Consider the following 22742-nt stretch of genomic DNA (forward strand, 5'->3'; position numbering starts at 1 on the left):
CTGTGAAGGCGGCAGGTTCGGATATTTTTATATGCGGGTTTGGAGCTCGGTCTGAGTGAAAGGACTGTTGGCTTCTCTTCGTGCTCAGTGATCTGTGTGTGACCTCCAGTGTTTCCTCTCTGACTCCGCTTCGGTTGGTGTTTGTGGGTAATTTTGCTTTCACATCTGTTCCTGTTTGTTTGCTTCACTGCTGAACTACAGAGGAAACACTGGAGGTTTATAAAGAGCAGAATGTGTGAGACAGGTGTCTAATGCTTTTCTTAGGTGTGGAGTAAAGTGTGCCGAAACTTAAGCTTTTAAACATGTACATGGAGAACTGTCACTGAGGGTGAATGTACGTTTATCTCTGTGTTTATACTCATCAACAAGAACTCATGAGGAGACAGAGGGTGTGTGTTCAGTGAAGCTCAGTCTGAAAGGTGTGAATTCTCTTCCAGAGTCTTAGTGTGAGGACAGAATAATTTCTCCTTTTACATCCAGTGACTGAAGGAAGTAGAACTGGTCAATCAGACACTTATGTCAGATTTAACCTTCTTGTGCAAACTGCCCCGGGGGCATCTCAGTTCTCTTTGTGGCCCAAAGTAGAGTTTGATTTTTCATTTTCAGTTACAGTAACTTTATAATATGCAACTGTAAGAATTACAAGTTCATTACAATTATTTATGTAACGTCAACACCTGTTCTGTGCTGTTAATCTCATGTAAAATGCAAATAGAAAAACTACAAATCCCAAATCCCTGAATTTGTTATAGTTCCTCCCAAATTAGTGATTTGTTAAGATTTAAAAATTTGGTCTTCAGCCTCCTGATGTTAAAATGTCTAAATCAGGAAGTAGATCTTGTCTTACATTTAATTTATGACACAAAATAAACAATATAAATCAAAAACCAAAGAGCGTTCACATTATTATGAGTTTAAAGGCCGTAACCAGGCTCCTTGCTCTGACTCCAGGCCGTACACGTCTCATTCTGAATAAAGGATTCACACTATGTGTTTTTGTAATTTATTTGTTCTGTCTCCAGCAGCTCTGCAGCCTCACCAACACACTAACCTGTTTCCGACAATTAAAACCTGTTGTCTTTAGCACTGCATCTTACTTCAGTGAGTGATAGAGGAGCTCCACATTAAGAGAGAGATGACGAGGGAGGGATCAGCCTGAGGAACTCAAAGCTGCTGCTGCTGAAAACTAGACGGAGGTATTTTTATTATTTTTATACATTACATGTCTTCTGATTGACCAGTTGATTGTTGAACAGGAAACGACAGTTGTCAATGGACATTTTTATGTAAATCCTGAGTGGTACTAATAATGTAAGAAACTACATCAATATTCACCTCTGCCCTGTATCAGAAATAATGGATTAATAAATTATTTGGTGCAAATAACTGTCTGTTTTTGATCTCTATTCAAGTTTCAAAACATATAAACATAAATACCCTGATGTTGAACATCTGTATACTGTATTATATTTTATTATTTTACACCGGCTACAGGAAGAGCCGGAGCCATGTTGTTTTCAGGTTGTCTGTCCCTCCATCCCATTCTCATGGACACGATATCTCAGTAAGGCCTTGATGGAAATTTGACACAAAGTTTCACCAGGACTCAAGCATGAACTGATGAGATTTTGAGGGTCAAAGGTCAAGGTCACAGTTACCTCACAAAACACGTTTTTGGCCATAATTCATTCACTAATTCTGACACAATTAAACTCAAATGTCCATAAGGATAAAATGATGACATTTTATATCCAAAAGGTCAAAGGTCAACTTCACTGTGACATCATGTGACATATTATATATGTCACTTGACTGGTTGGTGGAGGGATACAACCAAAAGATAATTGTAGTTTTATGTTTTTCTTTAAATTATTTATTATTCTTTTTTTATATTATTATTTTATTCATTGTTTTTCTTGAATATTTTCTGTCTTAACTCCCTTCCTCCTTTTATATTTGTCAAGCACCTTCAGTTGCATCCTGTGTATGAAAAGTGCTATACAAATAAAGTTTTATTATACATTTAGTTCGAGAACAGCAACACAGAGGCCGCACATAACAAAATGTATAATTTATTTTATCAAAACTGAAAAAGAAAAAAATTCACAGTGAATGATGGATCACTCCTCTGCATAAATGAGGCCTGACAGGACGTGGCTACGATCACTACATTCCAGGTCTACATTCTAGTAACTCTGAAAAGAGCATTTACCCCAAAATATCACTTCACCTGTGTGACTATATTTAATAAACAAGCGGAAAAAACAAAAATGAGGATTGTTAAAGGATAAAACAAAAAAAGTTCCATCACCATCCTAGCGCTTTGTTACATGAGGACCGGTCAGAGAACTCAGTCTGAATCATGAATGTGACGCACACTGGCCACAGAAAAAAAGGTTCATTATTAAATTCTGGAGATCTGAAGTGCAACACTGCATATAACAACAAATAGAAAAATGGAAACAAACTTTATTCTAAATATTGCAGGGACGTCAAAATTTCAACTTTAATGGTTTAAATGTATCTGAATAACCGGTGAAAATTAAACATATGAACAAGCAAAACTGAAAAATAAAGATTAGTTGTAGGAAAGTGAATCATAGTGTGACAGAATAAAGCTGGGTTTCGTTCTTTAAAAATTTCCTTCACATTTTTACCTTTAAAGTCATTTCTCTTAACGGATCCTTTGCTTGGGTTTGGTGGTGAATGGATGTAGTTGTCTGGGCCGGGCGGAGCTCATCAGTGTCACAGAGAGACTCATCTGAGATGCATTAAAAGAGATACTTGACTTGTTTTACTTTGAGATGAGTCACTTTCAGGATGAGCCTTGGCAGTATTCTGTATTTTCCTTCCTGTCAACAAACCTCTGAGCTCACTGTTCCTACTGCAGACATACATCTTTAAATATTAGTCACAAATACAGTTTTATTTTTCAAAAAGAAAAAAAAAAAAAAAAAACCTAAAACTGTTTTTTTTTTTTTACAAAAATGACTCAAAACTATTTTCAGTGGCAGATTAATCCACATTTGGTGCTCTAGTGAGTATTTGGGGGCACTAGAACGATGTATGTGGATCGGTGGATCAGTGAAATTACCGCTGTGTGTTTTCATGGTAGTAAAGGACCAGTGCAACATTGGGGCTCATGGATGTGCTTTTAAAGGGTTTTGGACTCTGTGGCTCAGAGGAATAAAATTTAACAGGGTTTGGAAACAGAGTTGAGTCAATTCATCAATAGTTTTTTTGTGAGATTTGTTGAAAGGAAGTAGAATATAAAATATTGGCCTCATCCTTCAAACATTCAAACCAACAGCTCAGCCACATGTCTGAATGAAGAAAGCAACCTTGTTTATTTTAAACCTAAAAGTAGCAACACGTTTGAAGGGGAAACATGATTAAAAAATGTCACTGTTCTCCATTATCACTGCTGCAGTCCACACAGTACAAGCCGCCACATATCCCACTCACTCAAAACATCATAAATATCAACAGCAAATAAAACAATGTCATCTCAAAATTCCTCTTAAACAGACGCCGCCTCCCTCTCCTCCATGGAAAAAATACCATTGAAATATAAAAATGTAAACAAACCGGCAGTGAGCTGTTGCAGCCCCCACCAGTCGAGTGTCTGTGAAAACAAACCCCCCCCCCCTCGTCTGGGTCAAATGTCCGACTGCACAGTTCATGTTTTCAGGCACTGGTTTCTTACCTAAAGCACACTGACTAAAGTTCAGGGTTCAAGTCAAGGGACAGTGATCTTAGCTCTGTGTTCAGAGCAGAAGATAAAAAACAAAAACTAATTTCAATGCTGCCACCAACTGGTACCCGAGAGGTGTTAGTAGTGGTGCACTGAAAGGCGGGAAACACGAGTTTGACTGTATGTATCATCCAAAAGATTCAGATGACGTCTCTGCTGCCAAGACAGCCGAGGTCGACAACAGCTGATGTTTCACACAGAAAATGAAAACTGTATTCTCTGGTGCACACACCAGCAGCAGCAGCGGCGCCACCTGCAGCAGCAGCAGAAGAAGAAGAAGAAGAGGAGGCCGTTTCCCAGAACTTTGGTCCTTCCCAAAAAACACGTCCTGTTCACGTTGGCGTTCCTGTGAATGTTAGATCTAAATTATTTTATTTATCATCATTTATAAAAACATATTTCTTGGCTTTTGTTTGGTAATCAACTGACATGAGATACTGGATTCAGAGTTCTCCCCGTCTTCCACAGATTTCAGTGGCTGTTGTGCATTTTGTAAAAAAAACTTGTTTCTCGTTCCACCTCATTTTTAAATCAGCACTTTCACTTTCCCTCCTCTTACGCGCCAACAGACGAGGACGGAAAACGTCGGAAAAAAAGGCCGATTCAGGAAGTCAGTACCAACATACAGGTGAGCAGTGGAAGATTCCCGCAGTGGGAGGTCAGAGGTGAAAGGTCAGTCTGAGTCTGACAAGACGATGATCTCATCCGGGTCGCACTGGGTCGCTACGTTGACCTGGAAACCCAAAAAGTGGCACAGTTAGGAAACGCGCGGCCAACAAATGACAATTTATTACCAATTATATTGAATATTAAACAGATGGAAACTGGAAGAAAAATCTGATTCAATGTTTACGAGGATAATGTTGATGATTTTAATGATTTGAGGGAGTCAGGAGCAGCATCAGCTGGTTAGCATTTAAATCCTCTGAAGAGCTAGAGCTGTAACTCTAAGATCACCTTGTAGCAGGAGACACAGTTTGTTTTCCTCCGCTTTGCAGATTTTTTTTTAACCAAGAGATATACAGTAAATTTTTCAAACAATTTTTGACTGACATTGATATAATATGAAAATGTACCTGAGGAAAATCACAATGAATAATATAGTTTATGTGCATTGTAAAATTAAGAGTGAGCTAGGGATGCCGATTGATCTGCCGCCGATCATTATTGGTGGATTTTCATTAACAATACGTGATAGGCAGATCAGCATTAATGCTGCTAGCCAACGATCATCTTAAAACTGATCACCTGTTAGTTAATACTAATAGGTGTCTGCGGCTGAGAGAAGCGCTGTGCGCTGGGGACTGTAGTCCCGCCTCCCACCTTGTTCACTGAGCCGGCGTGCGACGGGCCGCTAAACAAAACAACGTGTCGGCTGTGTGGAACTTTTACAAAGTGCGTGAGACGGATACAGCATCTGAAATGCATGACAAAGATGATCGGTATCGGCCGATCTCACTCACTGATGATCTGTATCAGCGGGAAAAAATGTGATCGTGGCATCCTTAGACCGAACACTACTGAGCCTCTGTCACGCTCACAGATTTTCTATAACTTGATACTTAATGTATCTTTCTTTACAAAGTAGATAATAAACCTGCATCATAATCTGTGATATCCACGACTCAAAGTTACTCTATTAGGTTTTTTATGAATGACAAATTGAGTGTTTTTACATGGACATGAGAATCCCAGTCTTGACAAACCCATTCAAGCTAGTTGAAGCACTCAGGACACTGTAGCCTGTACACATCTTATCCAGGTTCCTGACGACGACCTGCACAGTCACAGTCCCCTTTCCTACAGAGATCCCACTGTATAGAGGAGCCATCATTATTCCGCCTTCGCTTATTTACACTGAAACAAATTATCCGACCTTCTGCCGCCTCAGTGTGTGATTTTAAACAACATGCCAGTGTTGTGGAATCAGAGTCTTGACGTGTAACACAACAGTTTTGGCGGCCGTCTTTTTACACAGACGTTGATTCAGCTCTGCGACGTCCTGCGCTGCCGTGTTTATACCTTGATCAGTATTTACCCAGTATACAGGGATATACCTTGTTTTTCTTGGGAGGCGGCGTTGACTGCGAGCTGCTGACCAGGTCCTGGGTGGGAGTGTCTGCTCGGCTGGGCTCGGCCTGATGTGGAGAATTGCAGCTGAAAACGCCCATGTCCAGAGGGATCTCTACCTCACTGAGGAGAGGAGCAGCAGGAGCAGGGATGGGGAAGCAAACATGAGTTAAAATTTGCCATCTTCATTTAATTATCTGATCTTCTAATACAAGACTAGGCTAAATCTTGAATTTATTCAAACTACATCTGAGAAAGTTTGAGTTCATCCTGTTTAAAAGACAAACAGGTTTATTTCCTCCCATCAGGAAACCAGATCTGTGCTTTTTGATTCTGCAACAGCTGCATCAAATTCTTGTTTCCTGATTTCCTCCATTCTACAGCATCATATCCAGGTTAATGTTGTAATATATTAGTCACATCTTAACAGCTCCTACAATATAAAAATCCCTAATACTCATAAGCTCCTGTTTAATGTTTCTTGTTGTGTCAAACATTTGAAACTCATAGATAGACTCACTTATAGATATATAATCTGACGGATTATACTGAACGAAGCTTTACAGTACCTGTCCTGGGTGATTGCGTGCTTCATATTTTGGGAGTTCTCTGATGTTTTCTCCTCCCTCTTCCTCTTGCGGCTCCTCGTAGCTTTGGGGCTCGGCGGCGGCGACGTGCCAGTGGTGGTTTGAGTGTCACATTTTTTTAAGATCACTGCTGGTGGCAGGGGTAACGACACCCCATTGGTTGAGGCTGGGGAGACGTCTCCAGGGTCCTTGGTGGTGCTTACCAGCACCAATGAAACATGATTGGACGAATCCACAGGCTCCTCTGACCCTGCAAGGTCACCATTAGACAACGGCCTGTTGTCATCAGTCTGCATGGGCTCCGATTGGCTGGGGCTGTCTCTCGGGGAGGGGATGTCCGACAGAGAGATTTGGGACTTGCTGTCATCAGAAAGAGGACTGAGTCCACTTGTGACTGGCTCTTCTTCCTCATCTTTAACGCTTCCCAACATCTCGTCTGTCTGATCCTCCTTGTTGGCGCCATCCACCATTTGCTCCGCCTCGTTACCGTTCTCTTCCCCGTTCTCATCATCGTCTACAGAAAAAGGAAAATTAAAGCGATGAAGTCATGTCTCGCTGCGTCTGATCAGTCATTGAACATCAACCTTTAAAGGGACTTTAAATGGATGCACTCTACTGGGTAAAACACGTCCAGCTGGTAATCATCTACAGCCCTGCGTCTTCAGTTTTAAACATCAGCACCTGACTGTGACCGACTGGGCTCTTTGTTCATCTTTATAAAAATATGTGGGATGTTTCTTTTTTTCCCTCCCCAACACTGTGAAATACTACTCTGATTAATTACTGTGAACATTACATGAGATAAATCAACGACCTGCTGAGCCGCGTCAGACAGATCCTGAATGATCATCGTCGTTACTACGGTTTCAGCGGCTGCCTCTCTCGTTAAATGAGTGGCCTCTGCTGTGTGATGTAACAGCTCTCCAGTACACAAACACCATCTTTATTGTTACTTCACGTGGATGTTTGAGCTTCACAGTCCAACATTACGTCCGCACAGAGTTTGACACATGAAGACTCTTCACATTCGTCTGCTGAGGGCGGGAAGTGTTCTCTGTGCTTTCAAACTTGTTGAACATGTGAATGAGAAAAGTTTTATTGTGAATTCAGCTGCATCAAAAATACTGAATGTGTGAGCGCAGAGAGGAGGAGAGAAGCAAACATAAAACCAACTGACACCAGGCAGGATGTAAATACGATGCGATGATGTCACAATGTCTCATTACTGTATTACATCATTGAGCGACTTTTCTGGCAGGTTCCGTTCAAAGACGTTTACAGCAGCCCCACAACAGTTTTCAACAGTGACATCACTTTATCACCAACTGTGCGTGGTTTCAGTCATATACTCGGGTTTGACCTAGTCTTGTTTAGCAGTGGCAGGAAAACCAGCGTCGGAGTTTTCATTAAAACTTTTGAATTTTCAAAATAAGAAAAAAAAAAAACAGTGTGAATTAACATCTGTGCTCTGACCTGGTCCACCCTGCTGCGTGCTGGCCTGGATCTCCTCCTCTATGTCTGGATCTGATGATTCATCTTCTTCTTCATCGTCATCCTCCTCCTCCTCCTCCTCTTCCGCCTCAATTTCTTCTTCGTCCTCTGCCACTCCATTCACCTCTTTCGTTCTTTCTTCCTTTTCAGATTTGTTGCCCTGAAAACAAGATGTGTGAGCGTCAGTCAGGACCAGATGACGGGTAGAGGGGAGGGAGGAAAAAAAAAAAAAAAAAAAAAAGAAATTTATTGTTGGTCCCATAAATTAAAAGTAATACCAGACAACACAAAGTTATGCAACGTTTCAATTTCCCGTTTTCGAGGATGGACCTGAATGCCTCAAAGCTTTTTTTTTGGTTTATATTACTATTACTATTGTTACATATGCATTACTACTCATTACCATGCATTCTAAATAGCCAATAAAATATGAGATAATCATCCAGGTTTTTAATTATCCATCAACATGAATTATTAGTTTTTCTCAGACAAGAACTTTTATTCCTCGTCAATGAAGCAGCACTAGTATTCAGGACAGTCCTACTGTTCTCCCACCCCGTCAGTAGTGACTTTGTTGCTGCTGCTCATAGAAAGGCACTAGTGTTTTATGCCTGATCATTTTCCCCCATTCCCAGATGCCGTCATACCTCTTTCTTCTTGCCATCTTTCTCCAGTCGTTTGCTCCTCTCCTGCTCCTCTGTGTCCTCTTGTTTCACAGCGTACTTGGTGATGACCTCCTCCAGGCGGGTTAGAGCCACTTCTCTGTTCGTTCGCAGCTTCCTCTGCAGTGAGGGGTCTGACAGAGCTGGGTCTTGTGCTTTACAGGGTGATGGTGGAAAGAGGAGAGAGACAAGAACAAGTGTGTCAACAGTGCTGGGAATGAAGGGATCGAGGGCGACGAGAGAAAGAAAGTCGGCAGAATGAAAAACAAAAGACTTCCCATGTACCAGTGGTGCCTGTAGTAGGCTTTCAGCAAGTAACATCACTACATTTTAGAGTGGAACAGATACATGCTACGTAGCTTTTGAGCCTTCTAAATAGAGCCCGACTGATATTAGATTTTTGGCCGATGCTGATTTTAGGGAGTAAAAAAAATTCCGACATCGATATATCAGGCAATATATACATATATATGCATATACACATTTAACTTGAATGAAAACAAAGGATCAAATATTCATGAAATTGCTGCCTATATAACTTGACTTGACCCGAGCATTTCCACTGCATTACTGCTTCTTAATAAAAGTATTCATATCAGCGCACATCGGAGAATATATGCGCTGCTACTGATACATCTGTGATAGGTCAATTTAGGCCGATAAAATCGGTCGGGCTCTACACCGTGCACAAAGCCTCACCAGGTCTGTAGTTGTCGGTGAGATGCGAACCAAAGTTGTACACGAGGTCCAGGTGACGTCTATTCTGGATGCAGCTCCCGGTCTCTCTGAAGGCGTCCTGGGCCATCTGCCTCAGCTGCTTTCTGCTCAAGCACAGGTTGTGGCGTTCGTTGGCGCGCAGCACCTGCTGGAGGATGTCTTGGTAATCCGGAGGGTTCCTCTGTGCCTCGGGACTGTTTATGAAACGCTCGATCTGATATGAGAGGGGAGAAAAAAAAAGTACTATCAAGTGTAACCACAGTCCATCCTCCAACTCTGACATGTGATGCACACATACTGAGCATCTTTGGTTTGTTTTGTCCTGTAACTGTAACTCTGCAGAATGTTTTTTTGTTTTTGTTTTAGAGAAATAAACTACTACCACTGATTGTACTAGGACATCCCAGTCCTCCATCACTGGGCATCTGCTGATGCTGAGTCAGATCCAACACTTATATATTGGATTTTTGGGTATCTTATATTTACTTAAATGTAGCTGACACTGAAATAACAGCTGTTGACTGCTGAGTTTGGCACACCTTGTTTTTCACTTGAAAATTTTACACTTAAGATTCAATGTGTCAGATGGTCAGGTGTTATTTCTTATTTTCTGGAGAGTCCGCCCATGTAAAAATCAATACTCTGATGAGCTCAAAATATGCGAGCTGGTCAGAGATTATTACTAATGTATACGATTAAATAACACAGTTTCTTGTTTTCCAGGACGCTTAAAAATCTGTTTAATCCAACAAAACGCCAGCTCACCCTTCTGTTGATCTCAGGATACCGAGTGCTTTTGTAGGGGATCCTCTGCTCAATGACTCGGCCCGTCAGTGTGCCGCAGTCCTTCAGCTCACACAGCTTTTCATAAATTTTAATCATCTGGAAGAGAAGAAAGGGCGAGAGCAAAGTCCGACTAGCTGTCACATCACCTATTTTTTTTTTTTTTTCATTTTTTACAGCTCTAATTTGTAACCGAAGCGCCGTTCATCCAACGCCGCCTCAAACCCCCGTCTGACCTTGCGTTTGAGCTTGTGCTCCTGGATGTATAAAGAGTCCTCAGCTCCCAGGTCGTCTAAACTCAGCTCAGTCTGCTGCAGGCGGCAGATCTCATCGTTGTACACCTTCAGGAGGTTCTCCAGGTACGCTATCTGAGAGGAGTGGAGAACAGACTGAGACTTCTGATCACAGGTTTGAGTTATCTGTGTTTATTTCCACTGGTCGTATCTCGAGGATGAAAGGAAAACGAAGGGAGCAGAAAAAACACTTGTGTTTCAGTGTGTATGGAGACATGAAACACATTCTCTTTGGTCAGTTTTCATAAGACAATTAGTTGTGATTGATTGATTGATTGATGGATTCTAGGCAACAACTTCTGCACACACAGGTTTAGCTCAGGTCTGCAGCATGGGAACCTACAGTAGTGTCACACCTGTGACTTCAGAGGGAGAAGGATCTCCTGCAGATGTTGATGCTGACGATAACACAGTAGCGAGGTACTAAATATCATGACAGTATTTAAAGAAAAAACAAAAACACATTAAAATCTAATTAGAAAGCCTTAAGGTGGCCTTTAAAATCCAAGATGCTTAGAAAAACATAATCACATCCAATTAACTGCAAGGTGAAATGAATTTAGAAATCATTTAACCTTTAACTGTATTCACTAAATCAGCTTTATTAATGGTTATTTATTGATTGCCTTAATTAATGGTTATTTATCTTCTTTTACCATTCATATTTTTTTCCTCTTTTGCTCTACAATGTGATTTTATTCTCTGTTCTTTATTTATGAAAAATATTTAATTGAAGCAACTTCTGAAAAGTGCCATAAAAACATCACTTCTAATTATCATAATCAGCAGCTGACAAGCTGACAGGGTCATTAACAGACAAAAAAATACCAGTCACACCTCCGGGTGTTTAACACTAACCTGTTTCCTGGACGCCCTCTTTGCAATTCTCTCCGCTTCTTGTTGCTCCTCCTTATTGTCCTCCTGCAGCCCTGAGGTGGAAGGTTGCTCATCTCCAGCAGCCGGTTTCCCCCCGTCCTCCGCCTCATCCGTCTTACCTTTAGTCTTGTCTTTACTTTTGAGCACAACAGAGGTAGATTGGAGATTATTTGATGATGAGGTAGAAGGTCCAGATTCAACCTTGGTGAGGATCTGCCTCTTCTTGGCAGTATGCTGCCTGAGTACCGTGCACAGCTCATTGATGTACACAAATGTTTTCGAGCGGTTGGCCTGAGCGCGAGTCAGACATCGTCCCAGGGTGTTCCTGAACTCCACGGATGACAGGTAGTCAGGGGAGGCCTTGGCATGTTTTGCTTGTAGGAAGGTCAAGACCTCGGGGCAGTCCTGCGTGACAGCCGAGCAGTGCTCCACAAACTGGACGGAAGCAGAAAAGAAATCAAGAAGGGTGAGAAGACGAGATGACACGAGGAAGGACAAAGGCAGGGGGAGGCAAAAAAATATATCAATAAATAAATAATAATAATAACGGCACATACAGGAACAGCACATTGTGATATAAGTTTTTGCAGTTCACACCCTGTTTCAATCTATTGTTAACATAATTACAACTCTCTGGTATTGTGACTTTGTCAATAGTTAAGACGGTTGTTTGCACATCATCAAAAACTTCAGCGTGTCAGATGCTGGGTACAATCATCCAATAGCGCAATAAAAAGTAGTATTAGCAGTATTAGCACGCTGGAATAGCCTTCATTTTATAAAATGTCACTAATGTAACCAGGGTGAGAAATTACCACAGCTACCAATGTATTCATTTAAGCAAGTAACCAACTATCATTTGGAGATCCTAAGTGATGTAGATGGTTTGTAGAAAAGTAATGTAAGATGGTGAATACTGGAAAAGACGAGGAACTTTGGCCAATGAAAAAGAAAAAGAAAACAGTCCTTTTGTGCCTCTTAAAGTAAGCGTACCTCAGTGAACAACCTCTCATTCTCTGCCTGGAGAACATGGGTTTGCTTCTTCGCTGAGGCAAAGGGTGACTGGGTAATGTGGGTGGGGGCCGGCTGCGGCAATTTGAGTGAGGACACATTTTTGGCTTGATGCTCAGAGGACGAGGTGGAGGCAGCGCAGGAGGGTTGATCGATCTCCTCGTCGTCATCATCAAGGACTATGATCTTATCCGCCATCGAGGCGGGAGCCACCGCCATACAAAGTATAGGTTGTTTCTGCTTTTCGGAAAATACAAACAGTGAGAATACATCAGAAAGCATCAGACAGCTGCAACCATGAGATCAGGCAAACAATATGAACGCTCTAGTGACCCAGTGGAAACATATGATGACAAACTGTGGTGGGAGTAATAACAACTTTGATTACCCCAAGCTGGGTTATGGACACTGACATCAAAATTCCCTTTTCAGCACTGAAATGTGAATGAAATTAACAGAGCTGCAGCGATTACTTAATTAATCAATCAGTCCAGATTAACCAACAATTATTGATGATAACCAAATAATTGTTTTAGTCATTCTTTAACAACAAAAGGAACAAATGTTTTGATTTCAGCTCTTGAAATGTGAATACTTGATGTTTGTATTTGTCACATATGATGGTAAACTATCATTGGACAAAGCAGTTAGTTGCAGCCCTAAGAATTAAATACTTTTCTGTCACGCTGATCAGATCTTGTAGTAGTGTTGAACTCTGAAGGATAGGGCTGGGTATGGTTTTTAATTTTTCATCACTAATCCCGATACATGTTTCTACTTATGTCAAGATAATAAGTTTATTTGATACTTTACTTTGACGAATACCAAACAGAGCCTGTTACTCATTTCACACATTCAGTGTTTATGTGTTACAGAAATCATCAGTAGTATAGAGTATAAACAGAAACAGCAATCATTTGACATAAACGTAACAGTAATTTTTATAACGTATTTATCATTTTCATGTTTTTTCAAGCAACAATGTCCAAGCTTTTCAAAATAGAAGATTTATGGATACTCTTTGTCTCATATGATAGTTAACTGAATATTTGGGGGGAGGTGAACTGATGCTCTGACAAAACAAGCAGTTTAAAGACACTAGCTAGGGCTCTGGGAACCTGTACATGGCATTTTCACTTTTCTACTTCATGTTAAAGACCAATTGTTTGTAGAGAAAGTGGAACATCAGAGTGCCCTCCTGTATCTGGGTCCCATTCCCCTAACAAACACCCCGACACTAACGAGGAGGAACTCGGCCACGAGGAATTCAGCCATGATGCTCTAACATTGTTGCTTCAATCAAGGCCGAGCAAATGAGCTTTCTAACATCAGAATGATGTTGTGTATATCATGAGAAGCGAAACCAACACGAGCGTCTGCCTGCAAGTGAAACTAAACAGTGGGGTGATCGAGCTCGATGACAGTACGTAACAGAACAGACGGAAATTCAAGCAAAAGCAGTCGTTAAGAAAGAATTGTTTCCAAGGTCACGAGTCGTGACATACTCACACATACCCACCTGTTGTTTAAGAGCAGTTTAACTTGACAACAAAGGAGGATGAAGCTCCGCTACAATGCATCGTTAAAATACTGTGTTAAGAGCTAACATTAGCATTAGGCAGCTAGTTAGCGCTGGGACTTTGCTAAGTAAGAAAATAACGAAACAGTAGAAAAGTTCGCATGCTGTTTTTTAATTACGTAACTAATTGATTAGACTAACAAATCCGAGATACTCTTAAAAGAGTTCTAAATCCCGCGGACTTTCTGTTTACCAAAACAATGCTCATCAACTTGGCTATGCTGTCGACTCGGGATCGTAAATGTACCCGCTAAAGTCGTATCAACAACAATGCCTCTGATTGGTTGATAGTCAGTAATGTTGACAGCCATTGGATGACTTGATCCGGTTGAGAACCACTGATACACGTATGATGCGTTCAATTTAACGGTAAATTCGTAAACTTCTGAGTGCATCCCTCCGAGTTATCATGATCATCATGAGATCAAAAACCAATTATCAACCTTTCCAAATTAAAATGTCTAAAATGACTAGACCTATGTTATATATATTTTTGAGTTATCTACTTACAATAAAACCCAAATGGGAAATGCACACATTGTAACTAGTCGACCAGCCTACTGCTTAAACTTTGTTAATCCCACAACTGGGAAATTCATATACCACAGCAGAAAAATAAACATCTATAGAATAAACATCTATGGAAATATACAACAAAAATATACCAAATATACACTAATAAATACAATATACACAATACACACGATATGTACATGAAAAAGTGCAAGTTTGCACATGGTCAGGAGGAGTAGGAGTTATGGATATACAAGAGGAATCACCTTTTTCAGTCAGGAGGCAAAACACTATGATTTTTCATTGTCAGGTCTCTTGGGGGACTCTGCAAGAAAGATATATGGTGACCTTATTACATCTATAAACGAAATAGAAATGAATGTAGCATTTTATTTTATTTTATTTTATTTTAATCTCCTGATCCACACTCCATCCCCGGTGTGTTTATATGGAGACGACACCTCTGTGGATAATTCAGCTGCTGGTAAAAACCTCCTGAATGTCTGGTTCATAAGTTATTGAAGAAACAAAGGTAAGCAGTCTTAATTTCCAGCTACTCAAGACATCATGTGTCTACCGAAAAGCGTCGGCGAATCTTTTTTTTTTTTTTTTTTAAAGTAATTTTTATCTTTTATTCAGATTGTTACCGTGACAGAGACAGGAAAGTGAGTGTCATGGGTCTGGATCATTTTTATTCTGAGTCGGAGTTTGTCATTTCTGACCTTCCGATGTGTCATAAATGCAGCATTAGATATTGTTTTTTAAAGATCGATTTGATATTATTAAAGGGTTACACGAAACCTAAAAATTAGATTTACCTGAACGATTATTGATCGAATTTACATGCTGAATTCAGGACATAAACAAATTAATTATAAATATAATTGGAAAGACATGTAGAAAACTATTGTTGCGTTTGCAGTTAATGGCATGAATCTCAAATAAAACAAATTTGTTGTTGTCTCACAATCCGACAAATTTACATAGTTTACATGTGTTTATTATATAAAATATGAATATTTGATTATTTCATGACCGTACTATTTCATAGTAGTATATATCATTAAAATAAGATGTCAATTAAACAGTATAATCATAAAATATATCATAATTAATTATGTATGTACATACAATCCTGTCTATTCAGTGTGATATATTCTCATTTCAGGTTAATACCACTGACTGTATATAAAAAGATAAATACTCAAAAACAAAACTGCAGGCTCACCATGTCGTTTTATTCTGAAAAGGACAACGGAAGTCATCTTATCTCATTAATGCTAGTTTAAGTTTGACCTGTTTTGATAATCAGACACGATTATCACGACCTCTCAAACTTTGCAGTGTGATCTTTTTGATTTAGAAACATGTCATTCCAGCTGATACCACAGCCATTACAGTTTGTTATAATTCTTCCATATACATTAATATAAGACACCTTCCCCCACTATCCTGTCAAAATGTACAAGAGACAGTTTCAGGTTACTTTTACACAATGTGGCACACCAGCGTGTTTGAGAAGAGACTCGTTTACAAGAAAGAAGAAACTGAAGGCAGAATGATTTAAGAACTATTTTTATTGTGTCCACAATGGAGACTTCAATTATCAATTTTAAATATTTTAAAATTTCAACATAAATTTTGAATTTTCTCTTGAATTATGAAGTAGAATTATGTGCTCTGTTTTATTTTTGATTTAGCCCAGGGTGTCACCTCAGTTCACAAATGGATAGAGCATCATTCCTACTATAGTCTGCACAACACACACACACACACACACACACACACAAATAAAAATAAAATAAAATTAAGCAACATATGATGCCAAAACCGCCACAATGCACAAATAAAATTTACATATACATACATTATGGGTCACGTATTTACAAAAACAGGATTCAGTTTGCAAGTTTGGAAAGTTTAGTAAAACATTGATTGACACACACACACACACACACACAGCTCTGCTCTTTCAGTGGTGATATCTTTGGATCGTGAGCACAGGGAGCATAATCTCGGTCTTCTCCAGTGTTTGTGTAAAAGCACAGTATACAAACAGTGGGAGGCCAATACATTACGTCAATACATCACTTTACAGAAGAAGAAGAAAAATCTCCCTGCAACCTAATTCCTGCCTATTATTACTAGCTGAGCAAGATAGTGAAAACAACAGTTCAAACAGAAATGAATGAGTGTGAGCTCAAGCAGGCGTCCCACCGAATCTGAAAAAAAAAAACCTCTGAAAGTAAATGCTGACAGAGATTTATCACAAAGACAGACGTAAGTGATGTCATCAACAGGAGGACAGTCCTGAAACCTTCATGTAGGAGATGAGAACAGACAGGTTTGGTGGCTCAGCATCACACCTCCTCATCAGATGACTTCGTTCTTCTTTACTTCTCTTTCTGTAAGAGGAGACGTGCAGATGGACTATTTATGTAAATTCAGATTCAGATTTATAAATGTTGTAATATTATTAGTATTTGAAAAAGTTACCTTATCCTGTTTATCAGCCTCATCGGAGCCTAAAAACAGTCAAAGAAACAAAGATTAAAAGTTAGACACAAACATTTATACAGTATCGTCATATCTTTAAACAGTATAAAAAACACTATTTAATTTTCTTAATATTGTAACAAGCCTATTTGCAGCTTGAAATAACTGAATGGGTGCAGATAATTAACAAAAACATGAAAAATGATTAATAGTGTCAGTATACAGAGAACTTTTCTGGTTAGTTGTTGCTTTATTATTTGATACCTGAGCTGATAAATGTCCAGGAGACAAACTTGATGAGACCGTAGAGCACTAGTGCCACACCGACCATCGCCATCGAGTCCTCAATGGAGGGAGTACTGAACCCTGGAGAGGAAAAATACAGAATTCAACTCTTAACAGATTCTTATTTATCTGATGTGAATCTTTGTTTTCAATCTTGACTAGAATAATTTATTTAACCATCAACATTCAAACTTTACAGAACTGTCACCACTTTTACCTCAACACAAAAACCCATGTCTCAAACTAACAAACCAAACCACATTACCGATGACACTGAGGGCGGTGCTGGCCCGTCTCGTGCCTCCAGGGTGGACAGCCACACAGGTGAGCTCTCCTCCTCTGCCCAGGTCCATTTTAGAGGTGTCGAGCTCCAGCCGGGAGCTCTGGCTGTAGGTGCCATCCCAGGCCTGCCTGTGGCCCGTTACGCTGCCGGCTCCCAGGGCCCTGGACTTCCCGTCCGCGCCTTTAAACTCCCAGCTCAGCTCCAGGGAGAGGGGGGCAAAGCCGGACGCCTCACACTGGACGGTCAGGGTCTGTCCGGGAACAGCGAGGGGCAGAGGGGAGGGGTGGATGGAGAGGGATGGAGGTTCTGGGTAGAAAGAGGAAAGAGTGGAAAGTTAATTTATGTTACTCAAAACCTTTTCATCTTACTGCTCATTTTCTAACGGTCATTGAAAGCAGAGACTGTACGCTGGCCCAGCCAGGTTCATCACTTTTTAGTGTCCCCTGGAAACACTTCTTTTCTCTGTGTTGTAATTTTTTTATTGCAGCTCATGTGTTGTCAAACTGATGAAGATGTTTTCTTAATTTGCAGTGCGTTTGTGTTTTTGCATGTGTTTTCTTGAGCTCTCAGTGTCACCGTCAACATGGACAGAGGATGAGGATTGGTGGATGTAAGCGTATTTCCTCTGTCCGACATCGTCTCCACACTGAAGTCATTTGTCAAAAATGCTTCAAAAACTAAGATTCTTTTTTCCCCTCACCTACAATCTCAAGCTCCAGCACCACCTGAGCCAGGAGGTAGGGCAGATACACTGTGCAAATGTACGTCCCGGAGTGACGCACTTTAGCCTCCTGCAGGATCAGGGATGCATTTCCTTTCTCATGCAAACCCTCGATGTCCAGCGTGGCCCCTTCCTCCTGCGTGTCAGCCAGGCGGTCTGTCTTGCCATCGTAAGCCAGAACAAGTCGTCCGTTGCCTCTGAACTGGTAACGCCACTCGACGGCGAAACCCAACCCGGACAGAGGCGAAGAAGGGTCGACCCAGAAGCCACAGTCCAGCAGCACCGGCTTCCTGAGTCTGGCCTGCACCGAGACCGTTTTACTGGTCACACTCAGGATCACTGAGGAGACAGACAGTGAGGAGAGAGAGAGAGAGAGAGAGAGAGAGAGAGAGTCAAACTACAGCGTACGACTGAGGTGAGATGAACTCTTTCGGTGTTTTGTAATCATTACCATTGTGCTCTTTGGTTGCTGTGGGAGCACGCATGATATTCGAAATGCCCCGCTCTTTGTTGATCCCATGTAGCGCAGCTGAAAACCAATCAGCTTGTAGGTATACGGGGCTGAAGGCGGAGTCTGTGAGGGGAGCAACCCATTTGAGGTCGGAGGGCTGCGGCAGGAAGGGGTTGATCTCACACTGGGGCTTTTGGATGGAGCCTCTGGGAGGGCTGAGAGAGTGGTGGCAGAGAGTGGCAGCTGGGTCTGAGGACAGAGGACATCCATACATTGTCATGGCGGAGGTTCACACGCAGTTCACAGATGCACGTTTTGTTTATATGCAATTTGACAAGAGAATTGTCGCTTGATCTAAAGGTGGAGATGATGGAGAGATAAATGTCGAATGTTCTTTAAAAGAAAAACACTAAAAACAGATGTGCAGCTATGTTCATAACAATAATTTCACTGAACAACAGCACTTATATATATATCTGTCTGTCTGTCTGTCTGTTTGTCTGTTTGTTTATTTAGATCCCATTAGCTTTTGCATTGCAGCAGCTATTCTTCCTGGGGTCTACACAGGTTTGATGTTGACAACACAACCATAGATATTCACAGTGTTTACCACAACACAATAATACATATAACACAATAATAATAATAATAATAATAATAATAATACACATAATAACAAGTGACTCAACAAACACAAAGAAAATAAAACAGCCCAGACTGAATCTGTCATTATCAAACAGGTAATTATCATTCTACAAAAAAGCCCATGACACTATACACAAAATTATACGTCTTAGGTAATGCTCTTTAGTGCTTAAAAAACAAACAAACAAAAAAAAAAACATACATAGTATTTCTTTCTTTCTATCTTCAATATGATTTGGGAGTGAATTACATTCCTGCATTGCTGGATTGATTTGGTTTTAGATTTTGGTAAAGTAAAACAACCTCCAGTAGCCTTGTTGAATAATTGTGTAGACTTTTACTAAAGGATCATTTTTCATAAAGAATACATGGAGTCCTTGTTGTTATGACGTTCCCGTAGGAGACCATCAATTATTACAGCATCTATCCAATCATTCATGCAACATTTGTTCTCAACCCACAAGAAAGAGCAACATGTGCTGCTTGATTCTGAACGCGTTGTAATTTTACCTAACGAAGTATTAGACCAAACAGCTGAGCAATAATCTCAGTGATACAAAACCAAAGCTTCAATTACTTGTTTTATAGTTGTAGGTATAGAGTCGTATAAGTATATAAGTAAGACTGCTGCCACATTTACTGTAGATACACACAGTTAAAAGCACAGAGCGTGAACACACGCACCTGCATTCATGCAAAAATATATGTCAGACATACATAAAGCACAATACACAATCACACACACATACATGCAGATGAACATGCAGATGCACATCCTGTTCAGTCATTCTGAACTAACCTATAATGAAGTAGACTCTGTCAGGGCTGATGTCGGATGGAGCCCGCTGGGACTCTGAGCTGTGGCTGTTGGCGTCTGTGCTGATGTGAAGCAGGGATTTCTCCTGGGTTGTAGCTGCAGTTAAACCTCCTCCTCGCCCGGCCTTCTCCTGCACAAACCAGCACTCCAACACCGGGCAGCTGCTGCTGCTGCTGCTGCTGCAGGCTTTAGACAAAGGATTTAACAAGAAACTGACAATTACTAAAATAAACTGCGAAACATGAGTAAAATAATCAGATTACACTGTAATTATAATATGTATATTATATTCAATAGCTGCTTTTATTCTGTGGTGGCATTTCCTCAATATTTACCAATGAATCAGAATTTTGCAAAATCTTTAACAATGAACTTACTCTAGTTTTTGAATGAGGCATGCTGCAGTAGTTAAAGTCATAGGAAATACAAAATATAGAGGTAAATTATAATTACACTTGAGTGTAACATTCTACAAAAAAGCCCATGACACTATACACAAAATTATACGTCTTAGGTAATGCTCTTTAGTGTTTAAAAAAAAAAACATACATAGTATTTCTTTCTTTCTTTCTTTCTTCAATATGATTTGGGAGTGAATTACATTCCTGCATTGCTGGATTGATGTGGTTTTAGATTTTGGTAAAGTAAAACAACCTCCAGTAGCCTTGTTGAATAAGTGTGTAGACTTTTACTAAAGGATAATTTTTCATAAAGAATGCATGGAGTCCTTGTTGTTATGATGTTCCCGTAGGAGACCATCAATTATTACAGCATCTATCCAGTCATTCATGCAACATTTGTTCTCAACCCACAAGAAAGAGCAACATGTGCTGCTTGATTCTGAACGTGTTGTAATTTTACCTAATGAAGTATTAGACCAAACAGCTGAGCAATAATCTCAGTGATACAAAACCAAAGCTTCAATTACTTGTTTTATAGTTGTAGGTATAGAGTCGTATAATTTACCTTCCAGTAAGACTGCTGCCACACTTAATGTAGATACACACAGTTAAAAGCACAGAGCGTGAACACACGCACCTTCATTCATGCAAAAATATATGTCAGACATACAGAAAGCACGATACACAATCACACGCACATACATTTAGATGAACATGCAGATGCACATCCTGTTCAGTCATTCTGAACTAACCTGTAATGAAGTAGACTCTGTCAGGGCTGATGTCGGATGGAGCTCGCTGGGACTCTGAGCTGTGGCTGTTGGCGTCTGTGCTGATGTAAAGCAGGGATTTCTCCTGGGTTGTAGCTGCAGTTAAACCTCCTCCTCGCCCGGCCTTCTCCTGCACAAACCAGCACTCCAACACCGGGCAGCTGCTGCTGCTGCTGCTGCTGCAGGCTTTAGACAAACGATTTAACAAGAAACTGACAATTACTAAAATAAACTGTGAAACATGAGTATAATAATCAGATTACACTGTATTCTGATATTATGTTCAATAGCTACTTTTATTCTGTGGTGGCATTTCCTCAATATTTACCAATGAATCAGAATTTTGCAAAATCTTTAACAATGAACTTACTCTAGTTTTTAAATGAGGCATGCTGCAGTAGTTAAAGTAATAGGAAATACAAAATATAGAGGTAAATTATAATTACACTTGAGTGTAACATGCTGCATAAAGCTTTGTAGGAACATATTAAACTCTGGCAGTTAAAAGTAAAAGTAAAAGCCTGATTCTTGTGGCTTTTTCTCTCAACGTTTCACACCAAACTCCATTCAGAAATTCACCCACATTTAAAAGCTTTAAAATTAATCTTACATTAACCTAAGGATTTAATCAACAGATTTAACCACCTGCCCATGTCTTACGCTAAATTCGGCATAGGTGTGATTCACAAAGACTCACATATTACCATATTTTAATGGCCTGAAACTTGGAGTACGGCTCGAGTTGTTTTGCACACTTTCATCCCAAAGTATTGTACACAGCTGTTCTGCTATACTTCAATTATGCCGAAAAAACGTATGACTCTTCTGTATATGCAAAACATCTTATTTAATATTCTCCAAATATGCTGCAACCAACTATATGCAAATTAACATTAGATACGCCAATTTTTAATGGAGTTTGGATCAGGTTTCGATTACATATTACAAGGAGGATATAGCGTTACACACACTGTTGACTTATGCATAAAAGTTGTTTTTCTTCTGTTTCGTGTAATTTAACAGAGCAGCAAAGCGGACATGTCGACAGGTTAGCCTACCTTGGATGAAGCAGGTAACAGCGACCAGGGACAGTTTATAAATAGTAGAAATGTTCGTCATGGTTTTCTGTCTCTCTGTGTCAGAAACTACTCTCTGCTGTTAACACACCGACTAAAGTGAGTTCAGATGGTGGTTTTCCCTGCAAATCCAGGTTCATTTTAGTTTCACTTTCACATACGTCGAATCTTTCAAGTTAGCCAGAAAAAAATACAACTTCCGGTAATAATTTCAAAAATAAAACAGCAGTAATCAACTTGTAACGATTTCAAAGGGAAAGTTATAAAAAGTTATGGGGGTGAAATTGACAGGAAACTAAAACAGACAAACACTTTACTAGAACTTGAAAGCAAAAAAAAAAAAAGGGAAAAAATCCAAACTGCACACTGATGGTTTCCCAGCTCTACAATAGATGGCGCCCTCTGACAAGCAATAATCACCCAGGACTTGGTCCGGACATGTTTACGTATCCTTCCTTTGC

The 22742-nt window shown here is 40.1% G+C and overlaps 2 protein-coding genes across 4 annotated transcripts; both read right to left on the reverse strand.

The window, feature by feature from the left end:
• Window positions 1-2937: 2937 nt before the first annotated feature.
• Window positions 2938-14058, reverse strand: daxx (death-domain associated protein). 3 transcript variants are annotated; one of them, XM_056398786.1, is made up of 12 exons: window positions 13764-14058; window positions 12227-12481; window positions 11216-11668; window positions 10301-10432; window positions 10047-10163; window positions 9264-9495; window positions 8550-8719; window positions 7885-8062; window positions 6394-6925; window positions 5812-5947; window positions 4381-4487; window positions 2938-4100 (listed from the first exon to the last, which is right to left on the reverse strand). In XM_056398786.1, exons 2-11 carry the CDS (start codon window positions 12461-12463, stop codon window positions 4428-4430), a joined length of 2247 nt encoding a protein of 748 aa, XP_056254761.1. In that variant the 5' UTR covers window positions 12464-12481; window positions 13764-14058; the 3' UTR covers window positions 2938-4100; window positions 4381-4427. The 3 variants fall into 3 exon arrangements, with proteins under 3 accessions (XP_056254761.1, XP_056254759.1, XP_056254760.1); XM_056398784.1 differs by having other exon boundaries at window positions 2938-4487; XM_056398785.1 differs by having other exon boundaries at window positions 2938-4487; window positions 12227-12484.
• Window positions 14059-15895: 1837 nt separating this feature from the next.
• Window positions 15896-22482, reverse strand: tapbp.1 (TAP binding protein (tapasin), tandem duplicate 1). The gene is made up of 8 exons (XM_056398788.1): window positions 22264-22482; window positions 21188-21391; window positions 18573-18821; window positions 18101-18460; window positions 17383-17706; window positions 17097-17198; window positions 16833-16861; window positions 15896-16741 (listed from the first exon to the last, which is right to left on the reverse strand). Exons 1-8 carry the CDS (start codon window positions 22322-22324, stop codon window positions 16730-16732), a joined length of 1341 nt encoding a protein of 446 aa, XP_056254763.1. The 5' UTR covers window positions 22325-22482; the 3' UTR covers window positions 15896-16729.
• Window positions 22483-22742: the final 260 nt, after the last annotated feature.

The sequence above is a fragment of the Seriola aureovittata genome, chromosome 16 (assembly GCF_021018895.1).
Source record: "Seriola aureovittata isolate HTS-2021-v1 ecotype China chromosome 16, ASM2101889v1, whole genome shotgun sequence".
Lineage (NCBI taxonomy): Eukaryota > Metazoa > Chordata > Actinopteri > Carangiformes > Carangidae > Seriola > Seriola aureovittata.

Excerpts from the sequence above, each read along its gene's own strand:
- tapbp.1 (XM_056398788.1), bottom strand. The coding sequence starts at position 22,324 with ATGACGAACATTTCTACTATTTATAAACTGTCCCTGGTCGCTGTTACC. Across the intron at positions 18,461-18,572 it reads AGCAACCAAAGAGCACAATG|TGATCCTGAGTGTGACCAGT; the intron begins GTAATGATTACA and ends CTGTCTCCTCAG. Across the intron at positions 17,707-18,100 it reads GCTGGAGCTTGAGATTGTAG|AACCTCCATCCCTCTCCATC; the intron begins GTGAGGGGAAAA and ends CTTTCTACCCAG.
- daxx (XM_056398786.1), bottom strand. The coding sequence starts at position 12,463 with ATGGCGGTGGCTCCCGCCTCGATGGCGGATAAGATCATAGTCCTTGAT. Across the intron at positions 10,433-11,215 it reads AGAGGGCGTCCAGGAAACAG|ATAGCGTACCTGGAGAACCT; the intron begins GTTAGTGTTAAA and ends CACTCCTCTCAG. Across the intron at positions 4,488-5,811 it reads CGCCTCCCAAGAAAAACAAG|GTCAACGTAGCGACCCAGTG; the intron begins GTATATCCCTGT and ends TTGGGTTTCCAG.